The 25,944-nt window shown below is 48.7% G+C and overlaps 1 protein-coding gene across 1 annotated transcript; it reads left to right on the forward strand.

Annotated features, from left to right (window-relative positions):
* Positions 1-4,802: 4,802 nt before the first annotated feature.
* Positions 4,803-10,740, forward strand: LOC146193793 (neprilysin-1-like). The gene is made up of 4 exons (XM_084600608.1): positions 4,803-4,872; positions 5,021-5,262; positions 6,954-7,286; positions 10,387-10,740. Exons 1-4 carry the CDS (start codon positions 4,803-4,805, stop codon positions 10,738-10,740), a joined length of 999 nt encoding a protein of 332 aa, XP_084456734.1.
* The last annotated feature ends 15,204 nt before the right edge of the window (positions 10,741-25,944 follow it).

Consider the following 25,944-nt stretch of genomic DNA (forward strand, 5'->3'; position numbering starts at 1 on the left):
GCCAGTGTTGGCGACGTGTGTACGTCTTGAAAGAACGGTTTGTTGGGCTGGTTGGTGACAGTTCATCGTTAGTTCAATGCGCGAAAACACACAAGGACACAAGAAAGGTAACGGGACGGACCGCGCCTTTATTTTACTCGCAACTGCTTCATTGAAGGAAAACACGTAAATATATAGTCATCGTACACACAAGGAACATAATCGCGATTCAAGGTTGATATGATACTTCGCGGGTGAAGTTGTTCTTTTCAACTTTGTACACAGATATCGACCTATCACTGACACACTTGCATTCTTATCGATAAAAAATGGCTCAATTAACTTTCTTGCTTTCGTGTCGTTATTTCTTTACAAAATCCCCGCACCAGGAAACCATGGCTCACAAGAGCGTGACGGGCAAGACCTTATATGTCTGGTTAAATTTGGTCCTTCTTTATTTTGTTCGACGTTTCTCTCATGCTCCCTGATTCGCTCATTAACACAGCGCCCAGTTTGTCTAACATAGGAGCGGCCGCACGAGAAGGGGATTTCACACACCACCCCCTTCGGCGCACTTCATAAACGGTCGCCCGTGCTTAGTGCCGCTCCCTCAAGTTAGCTTTCTTGTGTCCGTGTTTTTGCGCATTGAACTTGCATTGTGTACGTCGTTTCGTCGTTTCTTTTTTTTTATTTTTGAAAGCTTCGTTTTCGACGGGAGGGTATGTTCGTTATAGAAAGCAGCATAAATTGCTCATCGTCTCTTTCAGCGGAAGGAACTAGATGCTTAAAGTGATTGTGTTCCAGGTGGGTACTTCCATGATCCAACGTCCAGAGTTTGTGGTGCAGTTTCTGGAAGCAGTGTTCCGGCGTTATGCAACTTTATCGTGCGAGATCTGTCACATAGGGAAGAAAAAGGCAATGCCAGCCAATATTTAACCCCTGGCCTGCTGTACTAGCAACGCCGAGGTGAAACTAAACAAGTAAACTCAGAGCTTTTGTGCTCGATGTGGGAAGGTGGGCGGCGTGTGCGGGTGGTATATTGCAGCACTTATTGTAATCTGGAATTGCATATAAGGATGAAAAAAAAAGACGAGAATGTTATCAAAACTGGGCATGAGCTGCCCTAGTCGTCCTGCGTTCGTGCCTTATTTTATTGAATTACCGGTGAGAAAATGGGCCAATTATTAGAGCGCATATGTTTATTTTATTTATTTTTCAAAATGAATACAAAATCATTAGTTAGCTAACTAGTCAATTAGTAGTTACCTAGCTAAACGGTCTGCTTTTGGGGTATGCGAAAATAATGCTATATCGGGCCTAGATGCCTTTAATCAAGGGTTAAATAAAATAATTCATGCAGTAGCCGAGCCAAAATAATGAGAGCTGGAGAGGATCAGATAACTACAGATTAGCTGAAGGACGGGGGCGATATCGTGCTAGAAAAACTGGTCACCCTGTATACGCAGTGCCTGGTGTCATCGACGGTACTGGAACCATGGAAGAATGCAAACATTATCCTTATTCACAAGAAAGGGGATTCTAAGGACCTTACAAATTACAGACCAATCAGTTTACTGTCTGGTACGTATAAGGTATTTACTAAGGTAATCGCTAATAGAATCAGGACAACCTTGGACTGCAATCAAGCAAAGGATCAAGCAGGGTTTCGGAAACGGTACTCTACTATCGATCATATCCATACCATCAATCAGGTGATAGAAAAATGCTCGGAATATAACCAGCTCTTATATATAGCATTCATTGATTACGAAAAAGCATTTGACTCAGTTGAAACCTCGGCTGTGATGCAGGCATTGCGAAATCAGGCGGTAGACGAGCCGTACGTGAAAGTGCTGGAAGATATATATATAGTGGCTGCACATCAATCATAGTTCTGCATAAAGAAAGTAACAAAATCCCCATAAAGAAAAGTGTTAGGCAAGGAGACACAATCTCCCCAGTACTAATCACAGCTTGTTTAGAGGAAGTATTCAGAGACTTGGAATGGGAGCAGTTAGGGATAAGGGTAGATGGAGAATACCTCAGTAATCTGTGATTTGCTGATGACATTGCCTTGCTAAGCAACTCGGGGGATGAACTGCAAATAATGATTGATGACCTAGACAGGAAAAGTAGAAAGGTAGGCTTGAAAATCAATATGCAGAAGACTAAGGTAATGTTCAACAACCTCGGGAAGGAACAGCAGTTTACATTAGGTAGCGAAATACTGGAACTAGTAGGCGAATATGTCTACTTAGGACAGGTAGTAACCGCATATCCGGACCATGAAAAGGAAATAACAAGAAGAATACGATTGGGATGGAGCGCATTTGGCAAGCACTCGCAGATTATGACTAGCAGCTTACCAGTATCGCTCAAGAGGAAAGTATACAACAGTTGCATCTTGCCTGTACTCACTTATGGGGCTGAAACGTGGAGACAAACCAAGAAAGTTCTACTTAAGTTTAGGACAACCCAGAGGGCTATGGAACGAAAAATGGTAGGGGTAACATTAAGAGATAGAAAGCGTGCAGAGTGGGTCAGAGAAATAACTCAAGTTACCGACATTCTAGTAGAAATTAAGAAGAAGAAATGGACATGGGAAGGACATGTAGTGCGAAGAGAGGATAGCCGATGGTCGCTGAGGGTAACAAACTGGATTCCAAGGGAAGGAAAGCGTAGCAGGGGGCGGCAGAAAGTTAGGTGGGCGGATGAGATTAAGAAGTTCGCAGGGGTCAAGTGGATGCAGCTAGCACAGAACCGGGTTAAGTGGAGAAATATGGGAGAGGCCTTCGCCCTGCAGTGGGTATAATCAGGTTGATGATGATGATGATGATGATGATGATGTGAAAACGCGATGCCAGTTCATGTCCGAGTCTTTACGTTGCTCTCGTCTTGGTGTGCGGTATAGATTTGTGAGGTATATACGAAAAGAAAGGAGGCAACTGATCAGTCGAGGCTATTGGTGATGACACAGCGCTCTGCTGTTAGCCACCGTCAGCAAAGCCGGGGCTCGGACGGACCACCATCACAAGCTGAATGCCTTAAAGCTACGAAATCACCAGTAAGAAATCATTATGGTAATTTTCGTACAAAATAAAAAAATGATTTGATTATTTGATTCAGTCCTGTCATGAGCATTTCAAGTTTACCGGTGCATTTCGTACAGGTTAATCTCGCCAGTTCACATTACTTTGGTCAAAGAATCTGGGCCCTCTCAAATATGCTTAAAATTGCGTAAAGTGGTCCTGTTTCGAGATTTCTATGCAGCAGCGGCTCTTCCACAATAACTGCCTCACTGGGGACTTTGTAAATCTGTTCTTGCCGCGCTCACCTGCTTCAAAGTAGGGGTAAGGATTACTATTCGTTCTAATACCCGCACCAAAAACAGCAGCTCTATGCCTCGTTCGTGCAAACTTGTCCGTCTATGAACATGACCTCATGGGTTCACACAGCTGTGACTCTATTTCCGAATTAAAATCAACTGACAGGAGAAAGGTGACTGCTATCAGTAGGCTACGGTTTTCGCTCGGCTATCTTGTTTCTTTTTCACTGCTTCAATCAAGCTAGCGGGACAATCTGGTATAATGCAGAACAATGGTTTAGTTACAGCTAGTTTTTTTATACATGTGCAACGTGAAGGATATAGAATGCATTCCTGAATAACACCAAAGCTGTGCTTCCTAATATGCTTTCTTTTAAGTATAGAAACATCCTGCACTTTTTTAATGCACATAAATTTGTATCATCTGCTGCGGCCAGAGTATTTTTGGAGCACTAAATTTTTTTTTCAGGATATATTGAGCACTGTGCCTTTCTAGTAAAGAAATTGTCTTTCCCCTGGAAAGTATGAAGTAGACTGACATCAAAATGTCCTTACTGCGCGCATTTATACATTCTGCACGCGACAAGATACGCCGCGACTTTGTTCTGAACCAAACTTGTTGACTTTTGCAGCAACACGCCCGCGAGGAGACGGATCTGTCTAAACTGCTGTCCGAAAAAAGAAGGCAGCTGCATAACACCGCTCTTCTCGGCTGCTTTCTTGTCTCAGTTGGCATTTGCGTCCTCGCCCTCCTCTTGATACCGTTTCACCTCAATAGCCCGGAGGTCCACAGCTGGGCCGAGGACGTGTGCGACTCGGGGGCTTGCTATCGCCACGAGCGATTCTTGCTGCAGACCATGAACCCAAAGGCGAACGCTTGTCACGCATTCGGCACCTACGTGTGCGGTCTCTGGACAAATGATTACCCTGCGTTCTCGGATGTAGAAGCTCTGGTGAGGAAGGACGCATTGCAGGAAGGCGCTAATTTCTTGCGCTTCCATCCCCATAAATCTCGCGTCGCTGAGAAGGCTAGCCGCATGCTGCATTCCTGCCTGGAGCAACAACCTGGGGAAAGTGCACGTGATGAGGGACTGCGTTCGTTTCGGACGTTCCTCCAAATCTGCAGCCTGTCCTGGCCCGATGTACCACTAGAAGGCAAGCAGCCTCTCGATGTCCTCCTCTGCCTTAGTGTCAACTGGGGCATCGACCTCTGGTTCAGGGTACGTGTGCGTAGGGACGGGCTTAGTCGACTACAGATCATGCAAGTGCCAGTAACGTGGTCAATGCTAGCGAGGACAGATCACGTGGATGAACTACAGGCCGCAACCGAAGCTATGCTCTATGCGAAAGAGTTGGGCGCAGGTCTCTTGTACAACAGAACAAGAGCGCTCACTGTGCACCGCACTGAGGGCAGTGTGCAAAAGTTCTTCGACGCTATCTCTTCGACAAGAGGACATGCTGACCGCCTGATCATCTCGCATGTAGCAGACCTTGCCCAATGGACGCCGACAGTCACATCAAAGGAGTGGCAGGATTTTCTTACAAGACATTTGAGCGTAGCAGTAAGGGTGCGTGCTTCCACAGAAGTGCTGATAGACAGCGCAAACCACCTTATCGCAGTTGGAGCACTGCTGAAAAAGTTTGTATCAAAGGAGCTACTGGATGTTATCGGGTGGTGGGTGGCACGACTTTGCACTGACCTCACCGCGCTCGCAGTGAAGAAGGATGGCCAGACACAAGCCATGGCCCCCCTGGTTTGTCAGCGCCGCGTGGAGGCCTGCTATGGTCTAGCCTTGGATAGGGAGATAGCCGCGCTGCAGTGGCCTCCGGACCTTCGGCATTTTGTGGACGACATATTTGAGTCCATTAAGAGCCAGGCCATTATATCGGTCCAACGGTGTTCCTGGATGGACGTAATCAGCAAGAGAAACGTCGTCCAGAAGCTGGACGAAATCAAGGTGACGTTTACCACACACTTAATAATTATATGCCCTCTTAATAGCATTTCGACATTGCTGAGTACAGTCGATTGCACCCAGCGTTCTGCTCAGCAGAGTGTAACTCAGGTGCCTTGTTTAGTGTGCTAACCGCAAAAGCTCGCTATATGACGTTTGAATAAACTAGTTTATTTATGACGTAATCATTAAGCGTACAGATGGACATCTTTGTTTTACAAGCACGCGAGAGTCATGCAATGAAGCAGAGAAAATATTTATTCCATGAAGTTGTGTTTCATGTGTGTGACATTTCATCACACCAAAAGCAAGGAAAGTTGCTGTGAAAATGTGCTTCTACAATTGTTATACATATAGTGATGAACGTCAATAGATTTCTCTGGGAATTTTAAGGTCCACAGAAGCAGGCGAGAGAAAGGTGTGTCGGTAATATGTACGAGAAAAAGTTCCCCTGAGAAATTGTTCACGTTTGTAAGTTATCGAAAAAGAAAAGTAAGGCCAGCTATCGGAAAACTCTAAGCTTAATACTGCCCTGGCCTTTTCGACTGCTGCTGATTCCACAGACATGCTTTCAACGTATAGCGAACCACAGAAGTATTATTTTTACAGAGTGAGTCATGCACGATTTCTGAAAGCAGAGTTTCTATGCGTCTGAAATACCTCAGGTACAGCTCCCTCGGATATTAATTCAGGTTTTCTGTCCATCTTAAAAAACAGAATTCATTTAGGCACATATACATTAGTTTACGGGGTTTAACATCCCCAAGCTATTCAGGCTATGAGGGACGCCGAAGAGTTTTGATGTGCACTGGCATCGCACACTATACAAGCGCTTTGCCTTTATCTCCATCGAAGAGCAGTCTTACTATGTTTTTAACGCGATAGTTTGAAGGCCTGAACTGCAGAAAATGCAGCGCTGCTCTCGACATAAGCGTAGTACAATTCGCGAGCCAATAATCACGAGCATGTCTTTTGCGAGTCACTGACATTGCTTTTCGTTGATTGGTACGTGGATAGTATGGCGTCATGAGACCACGTGACTTGGCCGAGCTGACAGGAGCTGTGAACTCGGTCACCTCCAATGAGATGTGAAGAGGGGATAGAACTCGAACTCGAGACCCTTCTATCCGCGCCAGATACACTACCTTAGGCCACGTGTCACGTTAGCATGGCTTGGTTCAAGCAGAGTTTTATTCTATGTCGGATAGTCTTCATGATAATGTGCTGGCTTATGACTGTATGTCAGAGATGTCCCCCCCCCCCCCCCCCCCAAACACACACACCAGAAGTTGTTCTTTGTACTTTTCAATGCAAAAACAATTGCTGAGGCAAGCGGATATTTTTTCCCTAGTCATTCATGCCCCAAAGCTGGCCAGCTTTTTTCGAAGTTCGGGCTTGTACCAGTAATCACAGTGACCGAAATTCAGTCAATGATAGAACTTACGGTGCCGTTTTATTCATGCAAAACTAGCACAAACAACAGCAACAACAACAACGACAGAATATGCCCATGATTTGAAGTTTTCAAAGTGTACACACTCACCAGACATGCGTTATCATTCCGATCCCCTTACCGAAGGGCCTGAAGAGACCATGGCGTTCCTGCTTTTCAAAATTCTTAGCCCGTAGTGAGTACTTCTTAGCCTAGCTTTCATCACTGTATACTAAAGACTCCTCTTTTCGGCCTCATGCAGTTGATCGTGTGGCCAGACGGCATAGATGAGAATGCGGTGGACGATGTCTACAACGAGTTCCCTGCGCAAGCGTCTCGCTACATCGATTACTGGACAAAGGCCAAGGGGGCCATACGCTCTCTCTTGGGTAAGCGGGAGGGCCTGCTCCTGCAGCGTCACCTGACCGCCGGCTCTGATCCTCTGGTGGCGTACGACTACTGGGACAACACGCTGACAGTGTCGCAGGCGGCGCTGCGGGCGCCCATCGTCTCGCCCAACATGACGCCAGCCATCAACTACGCCGGCCTGGGAACGCTGTTTGCGAGGGCGCTCGTCCAGGCCTTCGACGTCAAGGTACGTTTCGCGTAGCTCGACACAAGGCTGCCTTTGACGCTATCTCTGCCGCCGAGTCGATTTCAAGCTGTGATTGGACGAGAGAAGGACTGGCTAGAATACTGCTGCTCTGCAATAGAGGTGTCTACTATTGCAACGAGAAATTTTATAAGCATGGAAACGAACACATGATACGTGCAAGAACAAAGCACAGTGAAATCGTGTGTTCCGTTATTTTGTGCCGAAATCCTTTGAAATGGCATCATATGCACAACTCCCGAACTCTTGTTTTTACTTGAAAAAAGAATGACATATGCTGTGACATGAATGTTACCTATTTCCGTATTTGGTGCCCACTACAGTTTCGCGACGAGGCGCGAGATTGCTTCGGAAGGAAATTCGTGGCGTAGAAACATTCTGCGAAGTCGGCCTGATATTGAGATAACTTGCGGCCAGTGATTTGCCGACACGCCACCGGGGGGGGGGGCACACTTTCTTGTTTTTGAACGTAACCCCTTCATTCCCAACCAACATTTTTAAAATTTTAGACTCTGCCTGGGATTTCGTTTAATTGCGTCGGAAGCCGGCCATGTACGCAAAGAGACACATCGTCCATAGCTGACTTGCGGTGGAAGAAACCACTACTCGAGCAGTAAACTGGAGGGAGGTCTTTGAAACAGTAGGCTTGCACTAGAACGAAGAACATGGCAGGGATTTAGATGCGGGGTGAAACAACCACGGGCTACTGAAGGAGGGCCTGATATCCACAACATATCTGTCCTAGCTTCTCGTTGTTGGACACTGCTTCGTCGCTATGTTTCCCAAGCTGCAATTGTTTGGCGGTCATCTCTTGTTGCTTCCGATCACCACAGTATTCGAGCGCTTCTTTTCGGCACTGGACCAGGTTTTGTCTTTAAAGAGCACTCCTTAAGCACGCCGTGAGGTCATGAGAACAAAAAACTGAAGGTCCAGAACTGCCAGACAGGCGACATGCCACTGACAATGAACGACGTGTTTTTATTTATTTAATACTCAAAGAGGTGAAATGTTGCAGTTAGAAACCCAAATGGATTCAACTATTTGGAATGTGGTTGAGAATGCGCATATTTATTTTGGCAGTTTAGGCTTTACGAGTAGGAATTACATAGATGGTCACGTCTGGCTTCACATTCGTTTTCATAATTTAGAAGCTGAGTGAATGGTCGAGACGAGTAAAGTGGCTGTGCTTCCTCACATTAAACGAATTGCCGTGTGTAGCAGTCACAAATTCATTCTTTTGCATGCACGTACAGTGTTGAACATATATTCGAACTCCTTATGTGTTTTCAATTACTATATTGGTCAGTTATACTATAGTGCAAACGCTCGCGTGTTTTATACTGTTTTACACGTCTGGGTCGGTGAGTGGCTTTGAACAGCAATTCTTTTTACAAGGTGTATTCATAATAGCCAAAACTCATGCGTAGTTTAACACGCACATTTTATGCAGTCCTTATAATATTTTTTTCTGCTCATAAATGTGACATTTGACCTAATGTTCAAGTGAAGTAACTGGAGTGAAGTGAAGTAATTATTTGAAATTTTCTCATGAGAGCCGGAGTAAAAAATGTCCAACCAACACACCAACGACAGTAATGAAAACATTAAAAATGACTGCCACTTCTTCTCTACTGTTCAACGGCCTGTCCCCGTTGGCCTCGAAATTGACACTTTAGACACCAGAAGAAACAAAACATACCACAAGCGTTGCATCCTGCTGCAATTTGGTTATGATACTTGCCCCCGGTCATTTGCTTCCGATTTTTGTGACTGGTCTTTACAAATACAAGTCAATTTATGAACGCAGATAGGTCAATCCATCAAACTGAAACAGAAGTTCGCATTAGGGTTGGGGCAGTATGAGACTTCTACGCTAGGCCATCTTAGTCAAAGGCGTTTATGAGAGTCACCAAAGTTAGTTTAGCTTCTAATAGGGCTCAAAACCTCAACAGCATTCAAGTAGGCGCAGTGGCTGCAAAGTAAAGGTCCACATCTTTGCGACTGGACTCTCGTACGCACGTAAACACACTGGAATACAGAACTTAAGAGTGTACAGTGGTGACTTCCGTACCCGTAGCTGGGAGAAGTGGCTCATTCCTCACAGACGCAGTGATTGACTACATGCTGCAGTTCTTAAAACACAGGCTACAATTCTATTCTTACTAAACAAAGTTGTGAGCCAAGGTATACTTGACAACTGTTAGTCGAAGGCAAATACGCGAATTTTTTTCTGTATTCAACTGCTGACGGCCTCAATTTTCTATGCTTCTTTGTCCATTATGTAATTTGCTTCTGGCGACTTTTTTTCTTTTACTTTTCCGCCCAATGATAGTTGCGAGCAGTGTTTACTTTGCTTGTAACTGTGCCAAACACACTGAAAAATAAATTGATTATTTTTTGTTAATTCACAGAGATGCTTTGAATGCTGCTGCCTTGTACGGGCCCAGATACCCTAAAGCGTTTTTCAACAACCATTTCGTCTGGGGACCCTCAACAATATGTTAGAAAAATAACTGATGATGATAATGATGACGAACGAAGGCACATAAAAGAAATCCCTACACAACCGCAAGCAAACTCAAGTACGTTTCCATGGACAGAGTCAACAAATGAGGTATTCGGAAATGCATAAGGGACATAGCTGAACAAAAAGAAACCTGCGCCATTAAACTATAAAAAAACACGACAGAGATAACAAGGGTCAATTACCTAGTTTGGTTCGAAAGGGCCCCTCATATTCACTGCAAGCATATATCAGTGTACGTTAAAGAACCTGACGTGGTTGAAGCCTTCCATTACGGCATCTCTCATAGCCTGAGTCGCTTTGGTACGCTAAACCCTAGAAATCAAACCAAATACAAAGGAAAAGAAGCGAGAGTTTTGTGGTGGTAGTTCACGTTTAGTCGGCTACGTTCCGCAACGACCAAACAGCTGAAAGCAGATACTTGTTGCAAAACGGAGTCGCACTGTCGGCTTTGAATCCCGAATACGTTTTGGTCGTCATCCCGGAGCAAGTTGCATGACGCAAAAGCTCAAACGACTACCGTTTGGGAGGGCAAAATAATGTGCATATGCCGCGCAGGGCGTGGCACTGGCTAGCGCCGACGACCGCACTCCCTTGCTCGTGAACAGCACCGAGCGGGCCTTGGCAGAGAGGCTCGCATGCGCCGATCCGGCGGCCGAGCTGAGTGCAGCCGCCTTCTTACACAGCGCCTGGCAGTCGTCGGCACCGCCCGGACTCGAGGTGTCCGGTGTGGCGCGGCCCGCAGACCAGGTCTTCTTTTTGGCCCAGTGCCGCATGATGTGTGGGGACGATCAGCGGCGTTTCTGTGCCCACGAGATCCGGCACGTGGACGCGTTCGTCAGGGCGTTCGGCTGCAAGAAGGTCTCACCCAGTGTCAAAGACAAGGAAGCCTCTTGCCTCTTCTTCGCGTGAGCTCCCCACGCGGCGAGGAGCGGCGCTGGGGTCGTTCTTACGACGAAACTGTACGGGGAACTGCTGTGCTTGGAAACTCCACGGTTCTAATAAGTGATGCGCTTCTTGACTGTCTACCAACTGCGACCGAAACGAAAGGGTGAAGTGGATCTGCTCGCTTTTCTTGTTGCTGCAGGGCTGGAATTTCCCGCTCAGTGTATGCCTTTTAAGATGTGTTAGTAATTTAGATAGCTTTATCCGGACGTGCGTGAGTAAGGGGGGGGGGGGCAGTGTGCGTTATTTGAAATAGCCCAACTTCTTCACATGCGAAGCCGAAAACTGCTGCATATGTGAAAACATGCGGTACAAAATAAGACTACTTCAAAATAACAAGCTGAAATACCTCTAGTTTTAGTTGTTTATCAGTCAGAGAAGGAGAACTAACTATCCTAATTTTAATTATTCTGTCGAAAAATAAATGAATCCGATAAATAATACATTCTAATTTTTATAGATGTAATACTATAACAAGATATGTTATTGCTGTCGTCTCTCTCTCTCTCTCTCTCTATATATATATATATATATTGTAATGGGGCGTTTATTGACGCTCAGATGGAGAGCTGTGAGGAGAGGACCTTGCAACGGCGAGCCCAGCGTACTTCTTCTTTTTCTTCGTCGCACAGCGCACTGGTGCATGTCGATGGCTGAAGTGCTGACTATCACAGTAAATTTTCCCCCCGGGTAAAAAAAGGAGCCATCCTGGCGACTTATGGCGCGGAAAGCACAGCGGGGTCATAGAATGGCTTCAATCGCTTCACGTGAACTGTTTCACGACCACGGCGACGCAAGTCCGCAGAGGGCGTGACGGGGTCAACTATGTAGTTGACTGCAGATGTTTGCTGGAGGACCCTATATGGCCCGTGGTAGCGAGCAAGAAATTTATTTGAAAAGCCAGGGGTTGCGGAGGGCACCCAGAGCCACACCAGAGAGTTCGGGAGATATGACGAAGCTTCGCCGGTATCACGGAGGTATTTTGTTGCCACTGATTTTCTGTTGTGAGAGAGCTGGCGAGCTGACGGCATTCTTCTGCGTACGTGACGGCATCGGACAGCGGGGAAGATTCGGAAACGTCAGGGCGGTAGGGAAAAAGTGTGTCCATAGTACAGGGTGGCTCGCGCCCGTAAAGGAGAAAGAATGGAGAGAATCTAGTAGTGGTCTGTGCCGCGGTGTTATATGCGTAAGTAACAAACGGTAGAACTTGGTCCCAATTGGAATGGTCGGTGTTCACGTATATAGCCAGTATGTCACCGAGAGTGCGGTTGAAACGTTCTGTCAGTCCATTCGTCTGAGGGTGGTACGAGGTAGCGGTGCGGTGTATGGTGCGGTATTCTTTCAGGAGAGCCTCAAGAGCGTCTGATAAGAAAACGCGTCCGCGGTCACTGAGCAGTTCGCGAGGGGCACAATGGCGAAGAACCAGGTTTTTCAGAATAAAGGCAGCCACGTCGCGTGCGGAAGCAGAGGGCAATGGTGATGTCTCAGTGTAGCGGGTCAGATGATCCACTGCCACGATAATCCAGCGGTTGCCAGCTGAAGTTGTAGGAAGGGAACCGTATAGATCTATGCCGACACGATCAAACGGACGGGCAGGAGAGGGCAACGGCTGCAGCGAAGCAGGAGACTTGAGAGGAGTTTTTCGGCGTTGGCAAGACTGGCAAGAACGGACAAAATGGCGGACAAAGCGGTACATTCCACGCCAGAAGAAGCGTAGACGCAAGCGCGTGTAGGTTTTCAACACTCCGCCGTGGGCGCACTGGGGATCAGTATGGAAAGCAGCACAAATTTCGGGGCGGAGATGACGGGGGATGACTAAAAGCCACTTCCTTCCGTCGTGAAGATAATTGCGGCGATAGAGCAGCCCGTCACGAATTGAAAAATGGTGAGCTTGGCGGGCAAGCGCCCTAGACAAACGACCTGGAGAGTGACTTGAAAGAAAGTCCAGAAGTGTAGATATCCACGGGTCGCGCCGCTGTTCCGTGGCCATGTCGATAGTGGCAAGCGAATGCAAATCGTAGGCGCAGATCTCATCAGACAACGAAGAGGGAGGCAGCGGTGAGCGCGAAAGAGCGTCCGGGTCAGTATGCTTGAGGCCTCAGCGATATATGACACGAATGTCATACTCTTGGAGGCGAAGAGCCCAGCGAGCAAGGCGGCCGGACGGGTCCTTGAGGGACGCCAGCCAGCACAGAGCGTGATGATCAGGGACCACATAAAATGGTCGGCCATAGACATACGGACGGAATTTGCCGATGGCCCAAATAATGGCCAAGCATTCTCTTTCCGTAACAGAATAATTGGACTCTGCCTTGGTCAAGGTGCGGCTTGCGTACGCCACCACATAGTCTCAGATACCAGGTTTGCGTTGGGTGAGAACGGCGCCTATCCCAATACCGCTAGCGTCAGTGTGAATCTCAGTTGGCGCATTCGGGTCGAAGTGGCGGAGGATGGGAGGCGAAACTAAAAGACGGCGTAAAGTGTTGAAGGCATCATCACAAGCAGGTGTCCATGCGGAGAGGAGCTGGATGAGAGGAGCAATAATAGATGCGAAATTTAAGATGAAGCGGCGAAAGTAGGAGCACAGGCCGATGAAACTTCGTAGCTGCTTCAGTGATTATGGGCGTGGGAATTCGGCAACTGCACGAAGTTTGGTGGGATCGGGAAGAATGCCATCCTTAGAAACGACATGACCTAGAATAGTTAGTCGGCGAGCAGCAAAGCGGCACTTCTTCAGATTCAGTTGGAGGCCGGCAGTAGCGAGACAAGTGAGAACGTCCTTCAGTCGGAGCAGGTGGGATTGAAAATCGGTAGAAAAGACTACGATATCATCGAGATAGCAAATACAGGTTCGCCACTTGAATCCACGAAGCACAGTGTCCATGAGACGTTCAAATGTGGCCGGGGCAAAGCCCAAAGGGCATGACGTTGAATTCATATAATCCATCTGGTGTGACGAAGGCAGTTTTAGAGCGGTCAGCGTCATCCATTGGCACCTGCCAGTAGCCAGATCGTAAATCCAACGAGGAGAAAAACTCGGCGCCCTGCAAGCAGTCCGGTGCGTCATCGATGCGTGGCAGAGGATAGACGTCCTTGCGCGTGATCTTGTTGAGCCGGCGGTAGTCGACACAAAACCGGAAGGAGCCATCTTTCTTAGGTACCAACACAACTGGAGACGCCCAGGGACTGTGGGATGGCCGAATGACACCACGACGGAGCATGTCGTCCACATGATCAGCAATTACTTGGCGCTCCGAAGCCGACACGCGATAGGGGCGCTGGCGCAAAGGTGCGGTTTTACCGGTGTCAATGGTGTGCTCTACGACAGACGTGCGGCCCAAGTCAGTTTGAGGAAGGTCGAATGAAGAATCGAAGTCCTGCAAGAGGGCGACAAGTTGATCACGTTGCGCAAGTGGAAGATCAGCATCAATAGCATGTTGGAAAACGTCGGAGGGCGTCGAAGCCATCGCAACATCGTAAGAGCACAGACTAACGTCGAAGGAGGGGGATGAGTCAGCAAGAGTGGTGATATGACCGGGATCAAGCTCTTCAAGACGTCCAATGCATTCGCCACGGAGCAGGACTGCTGGGCAAGAAAATGGGTTCGAGGCGTAAAGTGCACTCTTGCCGTCTTGAATTTCGAGAACTGCGAACGGAAAAAGGAGGCAGGGATGACGGGAGGCGGTTTCGGAAGGTGTAAAAATCGCAGTCAAAGGAGTTACCCACTCACAAGACAGTGGTACGAGGGCAGCAGAGAACGGAGGAATGTCGGTGTCATGGGCGACGAGAAGTTTTGCAGTGCGGGGAGGGGTATCACAGAAGGGGGCATCACAGAGGGGGGCGAAGGCAATTTGCGCACGAGCACAGTCAATAACGGCTTGATGAGTCGATAGAAAATCGTATCCGAGGATGATATCATGCGAGCAGTTCGGCAGAACAATAAGCTCGATGGGGTACAAGACGTCTTGAATGAGCACACGGGCTGTGCAAGATGCGGAGGGGTGAATGTGCTGTGATGAGGCGGTGCGGAGCGAAAAGTCGGAAATCGGAGCGGTCACTTTGCGAATTCGACGGCAGAGCGCTTCACTGATGACGGAGACGGCTGCACCGGTATCGACGAGAGCGAGAACTGTGGCGCCTTCTACAGAAACTTTGATAACATTAGCGGGACGACACGGAGGACTTGAGGAATTCGAAACAAGCGCAGTTCTTGCCCCCGGAACTGCGACTGTTAGTTTCCCTCAACGGTGTTGTTAGAACGTCGCAGCATTGGAGAAAGCGATCGGCGCCGAGGAGAATGTGATCGACGAGTCGCATAGGTTTAGCGATCTTGTGAGACAAATTGAGAACCGGGCGGAATCATTTGCGAGCGTGAGTCGGTATCGTACGGGTAAAGTCGAATGTCAGGCTGTGAAGGTTGGAGGCGCTGGCTACAAAGGCGTGCAACATGGCCCGACCGACCGCAGGCATAGCAAATCGGAAGGTTGTCCGTAGTACGCCAAGGTTTCATAGGATGTGGGCGGAACCTTGAGGGTGGGGCTTGGAACGAAGGCTCAGCATGCGGCGGTGAACGGTAGGCAGGGACCTGCACATAGGCGAAGGTGGTGGACCTGCCAGACGTGGGCGAAGGTGGTGGCCTAGCCGTTATTTGGGCATACGTGAGAGGTGCCGTCAATGGCGGCAGCACGGGGTTGGACGGCAAGACATCAGCGACGTGTTCTTGCACGACACGGCGTATAGTAGGGGCCAAAGATGGAGCCAGTTCAGGAACGAGGCGGCCCGAGTCTTGAAAATGGGGAAGGAGTGAGATTTGACGTGCGACCTCTTCACGAATAAAATCTTTGATCTGTTGATTCAGCGGGCTCCCTTCAGAAGTTGGCGAACCACCCAGGGCTAATGCGGCTACGCCTTCGTCGCACACACCGGAGCGGCGCCTAGAAGCGCGCCGCTTGCGGAGCTCGTCGTAGCTCTGGCAAAGCTTCACGAGTTCACTAACGCTGGTGGGATCTTTCGCTACCAGCATCTGGAAGGCGTCCTCAGAAATGCCCTCGAGGATGTAGCGGATTTTGTTCGCTTCCGGCATGGCCGGGTCGACTCGTTTGCAGAGATCAACGATGTCTTCTATGTAGCTGGTAAAGGTCTCATCAGCGCGCTGAACACGATCGTGTAAACGTTGTTCGGCACGAAGCTTACGCACTGCCGGGCGGCCGAACACTTCCGCGAAATTCTTTTTAAATGTCGACCAAGATGACAGGTCAGCCTCATGGTTGCGAAACCAGAGGTTCGCCACGTCCGTCAGATAGAATATGACGTTACTGAGCTTATATGAGTCATCCCACTTGTTGTAGCTGCTTACTCTTTCATACGATGACAGCCAGTCGTCGACATCTTGGTCGGCCATGCCACTGAAGAGGCAAGGGTCACGCTGGCGCACGACGCCAGAACACATGATCGTGGGTGGAACGGCCGGCAGCGTCGAAGTGGACTCGTCTTGCATGACGGTCGTAGAGGGTAGTGTACGACTTCGCAGTTCCAGTTTGAATGGGATCGTTTCCGGCACCGCTGCCAATTGTAATGGGGCGTTTATTGACGCTCAGATGGAGAGCTGTGAGGAGAGGACCTTGCAACGGCGAGCCCAGCGTACTTCTTCTTTATCTTCGTCGCACAACGCACTGGTGCATGTCGATGGCTTTCTAAAAGAAAGTCACGCAGTCCTCGGAGAGGAACGGTCCTATTACCTGGATTCAGGCAACCACAGTCAGCAAGCGCGGCCGCAGAACGCTAGCACGAGTCCGACGTCATCGTCTTTTTCGGAGAGCGGTGCACCACCTGTCAACGCTAGGAGGCATTATTCCCACTCCGAAAAAAAAAAAACTTCGCAGTGGTGCCACCAGCATGGTAGGGACGCTAGGCGTCAAAAAAAAATCAAAGGGATAAAAACGGGCCACTGACAAAGGAGGCTGGCGAAGCCGTTATCGCGTATAGTATGGATCAGGGTGCAGCGGTGGCGTAGCGGTAGAACATCCGCCTCGCATGCAAGAGGACCGGGGTTCAAATCCCGGTGCCGCGCATTTCTCCACCAGATGAAAGAAAAAAAAAAATCCACGTGTTGATGGAATTGCATAAACAGGTTTGGGGTGCGACCTGATGCCGGTGAACACCTCCGGCAACGCACTCCCTCACCAGAACAGGAGTTGGCCACCCTGGTGCAGTAAATGGCCGCAACCTCCTATGATAAGCTCCATAAAACCCCGGCCCTCAGTCACCAGCGGCTGCGGAACAACTGACCACGGCGGCGGTCAGACCTGTGACGCAGCAGGGGGTGCTAAGAAAGTCTGGCTCCGCTGGACAGGCCGCCATTGGAAACTGACCCTGGCAACGTTTAATGCTAGAACCCTAGCTAGTGAAGCTAGCTTAGCAGTGCTGTTAGAGGAACTAGAGGGCATGAAATGGGATGTCATAGGGCTTAGTGAGGTTAGGAGGCCGAATGAGGCATATACTGTACTGAAAAATGGGCATGTACTGTGTTATCGAGGCTTACCAGAGAGGCGACAACTAGGAGTAGGTTTCCTTGTCAATAAGTATATAGCGGGTAATATAGATGAATTCTATAGTATTAATGAAAGGGTTGCAGGCATCGTAATTCGGCTTAATAAGCGGTATAAACTGAAGGTTGTAAAGGCCTATGCACCTACATGTAGTTATGATGACCAGGCAGTTGAAAGCTTCTACGAAGATGTAGAATCGGCAATGCGAAAAGTAAAGACGCAGTATAATGTACTAATGGGCGATTTCAATGCCAAGGTAGTGAAAAAACAGGCAGGAGACAAGGTAGTAGGTGACTATGGCATTGGTTCTAGGAATAGCAGGGGGGAGTTACTAGTTGAGTTTGCAGAGCGCAATAACTTACGAATCATGAATACCTTCTTCAGCAAACGGAAGAACCGGAAATGGACCTTGAAAAGTCCTAACGGAGAGACTAAAAATGAAATCGACTTCATAATGTGTTCTACCCCCGCCATTATGCAAGATGTAGAGGTAATCGGGAAAGAGCGATGCAGTGACCACAGGATGGTGAGGTCCCGAGTTAGCCTAAATCTGAAGAAGGAACGCAACAGATTAGTAAGAAAGAAGCCCATCAACGAATTAGCGGTGAGGGGGAGGGCAGAAGAGTTCAGGATCTCGCTACAGAATAGGTTTTCAGCTCTAACTGAGGATGGCGACATTACCCTAGAGGCAAGGAACAATAATTTCAGAGATATCATTACTGAGTGCGCGGTAGAAGTAGGCGGTAGGATAGTTAGAGAGGATACCGGTAAGCTGTCTAAGGAGACGAAATATTTGATTAAGAAACGCCAGAGTATGAAAGCTTCCAAGCCAACAGACCAGGTCGAATTGGCCGAGATATCAAAGCTCATCAATAAGCGCAAGGTGGCCGATATTAGGAAGTATAACATGGAGAAAATTGAGCATGCTGTAAAGAACGGGGGAAGCCTTAAAGCGGTAAAGAAGAAATTGGGCATAGGCAAAAACCAGATGTATGCGATAAGGGATAAGGCGGGCAACGTCATCACTAATATGGAAAAGATAGTCAAAGTAGCCGAGGAGTTCTATACAGATCTCTACAGTAGCCAAAGTAGTCAGGACCGTAATGAGATTGGCGGTAGGGAAAAACAGTCAGACGTTCCACCAGTGACGAAGGACGAGGTCAAGAAAGCACTAGAAACTATGAAAAGGGGGGAATCAGCTGGAGAGGATCAGATAACTACAGATTTGCTGAAGGACGGGGGGGATATCGTGCTAGAAAACCTGGCCACCCTGTATACCCAGTGCCTGATGTCATCGACGGTACCGGAACCATGGAAGAATGCAAACATTATCCTCATTCACAAGAAAGGGGACTCTAAGGACCTTAAAAATTACAGACCAATCAGCTTACTGTCTGTTACGTATAAGGTATTTACTAAGGTAATCGCTAATAGAATCAGGACAACCTTAGACTGCAATCAAGCAAAGGCTCAAGCAGGGTTTCGGAAACGGTACTCTACTATCGATCATATCCATACCATCAATCAGGTGATAGAAAAATGCTCGGAATATAACCAGCCCTTATACATAGCATTCATTGATTACGAAAAAGCATTTGACTCAGTTGAAACCTCGGCGGTGATGCAGGCATTGCGAAATCAGGGGGTAGACGAGCCATACGTGAAAGTGCTGGAAGATATATATAGCGGCTGCACAGCAACCATAGTTCTGCATAAAGAAAGTAACAAAATTCCCATAAAGGGAGGTGTTAGGCAAGGAGACACAATCTCCCCAGTACTATTCACAGCTTGTTTAGAGGAAGTATTCAGAGACTTGGAATGGGAGCAGTTAGGGATAAGGGTAGATGGAGAATACCTCAGTAATCTGCGATTTGCTGATGACATTGCCTTGCTAAGCAACTCGGGGGATGAACTGCAAATAATGATTGATGACCTAGACAGGAAAAGTAGAAAGGTAGGCTTGAAAATCAATATGCAGAAGACTAAGGTAATGTTCAACAGCCTCGGGAAGGAACAGCAGTTTACATTAGGTAGCGAAATACTGGAAGTAGTAGGCGAATATGTCTACTTAGGACAGGTAGTAACCGCAGACCCGGACCACGAAAAGGAAATAACAAGAAGAATACGATTAGGATGGAGCGCATTTGGCAAGCACTCGCAGATTATGACTAGCAGCTTACCGGTATCGCTCAAGAGGAAAGTATACAACAGTTGCATCTTACCTGTACTCACCTATGGGGCTGAAACGTGGAGGCTAACTAAGAGAGTTCTACTTAAGTTGAGGACAACCCAGAGGGCTATGGAACGAAAAATGGTAGGGGTAACATTAAGAGATAGAAAGCGTGCAGAGTGGGTCAGAGAAATAACTCAAGTTACCGACATTCTAGTAGAAATTAAGAAGAAGAAATGGACATGGGCAGGACATGTAGTGCGAAGAGAGGATAACCGATGGTCGCTGAGGGTAACAAACTGGATTCCAAGGGAAGGAAAGCGTAGCAGGGGGCGGCAGAAAGTTAGGTGGGCGGATGAGATTAAGAAGTTCGCAGGGGTCAAGTGGATGCAGCTAGCACAGAACCGGGTTAAGTGGAGAAATATGGGAGAGGCCTTCGCCATGCAGTGGGTATAATCAGGCTGATGATGATGATGATTATGATGGATCAGGCTGCACAACGTACACTATGTTAGAGCTTTGCTTCCGAAGACGTCGAAATTGCGTGGCACCGTTAGGAAGCACTTCATCGTTAACAGCACTGACACGTCGCAGCCCTTTGTAGGGACCAAAGTAACGGCAAAGTAGCTTCTCGGACACACCTTGGCGATGGACAGATGTCCATACCCAGACTTGATCCCCAGGATTGTAGTCGGCCTGTCGGTGTTGAAGGTTGTAGCGGCGGCCATCAGTGCCCTGCTGTTGACCAATGTGCAAGCGGGCCATCTGACGGGCTTTTTCAGAGCGTTGGACGATCTTTTCGGCGTCTGGTGAGAGCTGGTCGTCCTCAGCGGGGCACAGCAGCATGGCATCAAGCATGGTCTGGACTTCACGTGCATACACGAGGCGATACGGACTGAAGCGCATAGTTTCCTAGAGGACCGTGTTGTACGCAAATGTTACGTGCGGTAGCACCTCATCCCTGGTCTTGTACTGAGAGCATGCCTGCAATGGTCTTGTTTAATAGTTCAGCTAGTCCGTTGCTCTGTCGATAATACGCTGTGGTCTTGCGGTGGCCAGTGCAGCTCAGCTGAAATATCTGGTCGAGTAACTGAGCTGTAAACGCCGTCCTTCTGTCAGTAATAACGTACAAAGGGGCATCGTGTCGCAAGACGACATTCTGCATTAAAAGCCGAGCAACTTCTGAAGCCGTGCCACAGAGAATTGCTTTGGTCTTGGCGTAGCGAGACAAATAGTCCATAGCGACTATGATCCACTTGTTGCCGGCCAGCGACAGAGGGAAAGGACCGAGGAGGTCCATCCCTATTTGGTCGAACGGAGTGCAGAGTACGGGCTGGAGAAACCCTGCTGGCTTAAACGGTGGCGTCTTCCGGCGCTGGCATTCACGACAGCTTTTGACGCAATGTCTGACATCGGCAGGTAACCCGGGCCGGTAGAACGTGCTTCGTACCCTGGAAAGCGTCCGGGAAAAACCCAAGTAACCAGAGCTGGGCTCATCGTGGCATACTAGGAGAATGTCGGCGCGAAGATCGTCTGTCCTTTGTCCTGTCCTCTGTCCTGGCCCCTCGAGTTATTTTTATAAAGGATACCCTGGCGCATAGAGAAATAGCCAAGACGTTGTTGTATCCAGACGCCAGGCCAAGGAACAGGAGGCTTTATTACGAGGTGCAAGCTCGCAGCCTCAAATCAACAATCCCTGTACTGGAGAACGCGCGCCGTCTTATACCTGCGTGAGCTGCCGGTGCATGCGCAGACATGACGAACGCGATCAGCCATGACAATACATAATGAGTGTCCTTCTCGCAATACAACAGGAACGCTATAACACTCCTTTCCTTTCACAGTTCTAAATTATCCGGCGGCCGTCGCTGTCTGGTGCTCCTTCGCAGTGGCATCGGTTGGTGGCCGCTTGTTTCCTGTGCTGGCAACGGTGACGGGGTTGATTCAGCAGACGAATGAAGCCCTACGTCTGATGTATGGGACTTCCACCTCGGAAACTGATCTTGCACTCGACGTGATGCAGGATCGGTGCAGGTGGTTAGCGTGCGCAAACCGCACTTTGTTTCTCACACACACCAAATATTTTGTCGGTGATTTCACTCGCGTAATTCGTCCAGGCCACCATTTCACCACGTCATCACGCACCGAGCGAACCCACACACGATCACCAACAGCAAACAACCTCTGAACACCTCTGCGTTTATCAGCAGACGTTTTTGCTTTGTCAGCTTTCGTACTCATTGTATCTATAGTGCTCGGTTTTAGTAACGACAAGCGAGTCCACAGTTTATTTCGCAGAAATAATTCGGTGGTGTTTTTCCCCTGAAAGTATGCTGTGCAGTTCTGTAACACAAAACGAAGTTGTCAATTCTGTGCTGCAGCGACCTTGACTTGTCTCTTTCTGCGTCTTCCAGCAGCTGCTTAAGCACTGCTTTCTTGACTGTTTGTACTGCACGCTTTGCCGCTCCATTAGATTGTGGGTGGTAGGGTGGCGTGAGCGTATGCATAGCTTCGTTTTCTTTAAGATATTCTTGGAATTCAGCTGCTCGAAACTGTGGACCGTTATCGGTTACTACTTCTACCAGCAACCCATGTGAAGCAAACCAGGAACGAACACATTCAACCGTTTTGGTAGCGGTTGTCTCTGTCATCGCTTTGATTTCTAACCATTTGGAGTATGCATCGATCGCGACAGGGAACAACTTCCCTTTTTCTTCAGCGAAATCCAAATGTACCCGCTCCCATAGGTTTTGGCACATTTACCAGGGGGCCAAAGCTACGGGTTGTGCGGAGGAGAGAACAGACCGGCAGATCTAACAATTCCGCACACATTGTTCGAGGGCATGATCAATGCCAGGTCACCACACCATGGATCTTGCTACAGCTTTCATTCTGGTTATGCCCACATGTTCATGAAAGACATCGAGCATCTGATTCTGGAGCTACTTGGGAACGACCACTCTGTATGTCCATACCAGGCATCCATTATCTACACTGAGCTCATATCGCCGAATGAAAAATGGCTTCAACTGATCAGACACAGTTCTCGGCCAGCCATGTCGTATGTCTCGAACCGCACTCAGCAGTTTATCTCGCCCAGTTTCACGTTCCGCATCCTTTGCCGTCACAGGCAACTCATTCAGAGACGAAAAATAAATGATTTCCTCACACTAGTCCTCCGAGTCGGGTAGTGGCAAGCGAGACAATGCATCCGCATGACTGATAGCAGATCCCGGCTTATGCTTTTTCTGGTAGCGATAGTTAGCAAAAAATGCGAGCCACCGATGCACTCTTGCAGTGGTTGCCGCGCTTCCCTGATTTTTCGGATCAAACAGAATAGTGAGTGGCTGATGGTCAGCCAAAATGTTAAACACCCGTCCGTACAAGCCCTTGTGAAATTTTTTCACAGCGAACACAATGATTAGAGATTCTTTTTCTATTTGTCCATACTTCCTTTCGGATGACGACAATGACCGAGACACAAACGCTACGGGTTTTTCATTGCCGTTTTCGAATTGCGACAATACTGCGCCGAGGAGTCAGTACTCGGAGGCATCACATGTGATCTGAATTTCTTTTTTTATATTATAAAGCGTCAAGAAACTTTTATCAGACAACATCTTTTTGGATAATGTGAAAGCCTCGTCACACTGAGGTCACCAGTGCCATTTGCTTCCTTTGCGGAGCAAGTCGTGAAGTGGTTCAAGAACCGTTGCCAAATTTGGCAAAAATTTGGCATAAAAGTTTATCAAGCCCAAAAAAGCCTTCAACTGGGCCGCGTTGGTCGGCAGGGATGCTTTTTTGTATGGCCATCACCATTTCCGGCGTCGGATGCAGGCAATCCTTATCAATTTCATGTCCCAAGTACGTTATGCGTTGCTGAAACAAAGCACACTTTTTCCTATTCATATGTGCACCGTGTTTGTTCAGACGCTGTAGGAGCCATTCCACTCTTTGGTAAGCCTGCCTATAGTTCTCGCCTGTGATGATTATGTCATCTAAGTAGCAGCTGGTTCTGATGAAAACGTGATGATTTGGTTCCGGAGGTCGATAACTGCACCAAATTCCCGCAGAAAGTCGATGCCGATGATGAGATCCCGAGAGCAGTTGCACAGCACGATGAAACTAACGATGAACGTGGACTGGCTTATATCAACGCGAGCAGTGCACATACCCTTGGGCGTAACAAGACGACCACCGGCAGTTCTGAGGTGCACTCCAGGCCAAGGGGTAATCACTTTTTTCAGGACAGTTGCTAACTATGCACTTAAAATAGAGTAATTGGGGTCTGTGTCCACTAACACACTGTCTCTGCAACCGTTGATTACCTCAGGAATTTCCAAAGAACCACGATTATATCATTCGGGTGCAGGCGCCGCCGTTTCTTGGTCGGATCGTAGCTGCGGTAAGGGGAAGTCTTCAGCACAGCGCCTTCCAGCAACCTCGCCACTGAAGGTCGCTGGTTTCAGTTTTCCCGGTGAGGACTAGGAAATCAACCCTGTGCCTTTCGCGAGAGGCAGTTAGGGGTCGGGGGGTGAGCGCGACTGTCTCTGCGGACGGGCAGGAGTACGTTGGTCCGCAAGAAAGTTCTTGATTTCCAGAGGGCGCTGACGGACACGGGGCCTGGGAGAGTGCATGCGGAAGCCCTGCAGGCCGAGGCGTCGGTAAAAACAACTCAGATAAAGATGGCCCGGCTCTCCGCTGTGAAAGCAGAGTGGCCGCCGGTTAGATGCGCGCCATATGTCAGCCTTCCAAAAAGGTGTTCGTTGATCCTCATAATACTGCACCGGCTGCACTGATGGGAGCGAGGCTAGTGGCGAGGCCTGAATGGATGGCGGCGAAACGGGAGCGGGTGGCGGCGAAGCGGGTACAGGACACCGTGTAACATCGGCGTACGTGGGACGGTGGTAGGCAACCGACAGATGCTGCGTGTCGATCGTAGGAGTAGGGCCTTGGACCGCTTGTTGCACCTCCTCGCGGAGAAGAGTTGAGATGGAGCTGAGCGCAGGCTGAGATGAGGTGCACACTTTCTGCAGCTCTTCATGCACAATCGCACGAATCAGTTCACGAAGTTTATCAGGGTGGTTTCCGACCGGAGTAAATAATGCTGTGACGACAGCAGCATGCATGGCCGGTCGTAGGTGGCGGAATGCTGTTGAAGAACCTTTTCCGTCGTTGTGGCTTCGGTGAGGAAGGCAGCCACGGTCGTTGGAAAGACACGTTGTGGAAAGACACCCGAGTGGCCGGAACCTTCGAGACAGATCTCGGTGCATCTTGTGCTACAACAAAACTGGTAAAGGTGTGACTCGCGACATCGAGCATTACAAAAAAAGATTAGGGAACTGATACGCGGTCCAGAATCAGAGTGATAAGCCTGTATGCCGGCGGCTGTTAAAAAACTACAAATACTGTTTAGAAGGTTTCGCGGCATTACTCCCCCCTTAAAAAAACGTCGCCTCGATGTTCCAAAACAAATAAACTTAAACATAAACACTGCAAAGTTTAAACACCACAGATTCTTTAACGCGTGTATTATATGGCTTCAGTCGTACATGTAGAATTTCTGAGCTTGTGCGTCGCCGTTGTGATGCTGACGTTCCGTCGGGAATAACTTCATAGTCCAGTGGTCCGACGCGGCGAAGGATTTTGTATGGCCTAAAGTATCGACGCAACAACTTTTCACTTAATCCGCGACGGCGAATTGGTGTCCAAACCCACACTTGGTCTCCTGGATTGTACTCTGCGTGGCGTCGTCGTAAATTGTATTGTCGGCTGTCGGTGGGCTGTTGGTCTTTAATACGCAGCCGTGAGAGTCGTTGGGCTTACTCTGCACGGTGCAGGTAGGCGGCGACGTCAAGGTTGTCTTCGTTGGTTACGTGCTGCAGCATTGCGTCGAGCGTCGTCGTGGGCTCCCTGCCGTACACAAGGTCAAACGGGGTCGCTCTGGTCGTCTCCTGGACTGCCTTGTTATACGCGAAGATCAAGTACGGCAAGATGGCACCCCAGGTCTTTGTTCAGCGTCGACGTACATAGCGATCATGTCCGCGATCGTTTTGTTCAGGCGCTCCGTAAGGCCGTTGGTCTGGGGATGGTACGCAGTTGTTCGTCGATAGCTTGTGTGACTGTATTCCGGGATGGCTTGCGTCAACTCTGCCGTAAACGCCGTTCCCCTGTCCGTGATGAGCACTTCTGGGGCGCCGTGTCGCAAGAGAGTTCGTTCGACAAAAATTTGGCGACTTCTGCCGCGGTACCATTTGGTAGCGCTCTTGCTTCGCCGTAACGGGTGAGGTAGTCAGTGGCCACGATGATCCACTTGTTACTCATAGACGAAGATGGAAAGGGGCCGAGGAGACCCATCCTAATTTGTTGAAAGGGCAGGATTGGGGACGGAATCGGGTTTAGTAGTCCTGCTGGTCTGATCGGTGGCGTCTTGCGTCGTTGGCACTCACGACA

The sequence above is a fragment of the Amblyomma maculatum genome, chromosome 4 (assembly GCF_055883805.1).
Source record: "Amblyomma maculatum isolate TAMU_Amacu chromosome 4, ASM5588380v1, whole genome shotgun sequence".
In the NCBI taxonomy this organism is placed as follows: domain Eukaryota; kingdom Metazoa; phylum Arthropoda; class Arachnida; order Ixodida; family Ixodidae; genus Amblyomma; species Amblyomma maculatum.

Excerpts from the sequence above, each read along its gene's own strand:
- LOC146193793 (XM_084600608.1), top strand. The coding sequence starts at position 4,803 with ATGGACGCCGACAGTCACATCAAAGGAGTGGCAGGATTTTCTTACAAG. Across the intron at positions 4,873-5,020 it reads ATTTGAGCGTAGCAGTAAGG|TGAAGAAGGATGGCCAGACA; the intron begins GTGCGTGCTTCC and ends CCGCGCTCGCAG. Across the intron at positions 5,263-6,953 it reads AGAAGCTGGACGAAATCAAG|TTGATCGTGTGGCCAGACGG; the intron begins GTGACGTTTACC and ends GGCCTCATGCAG.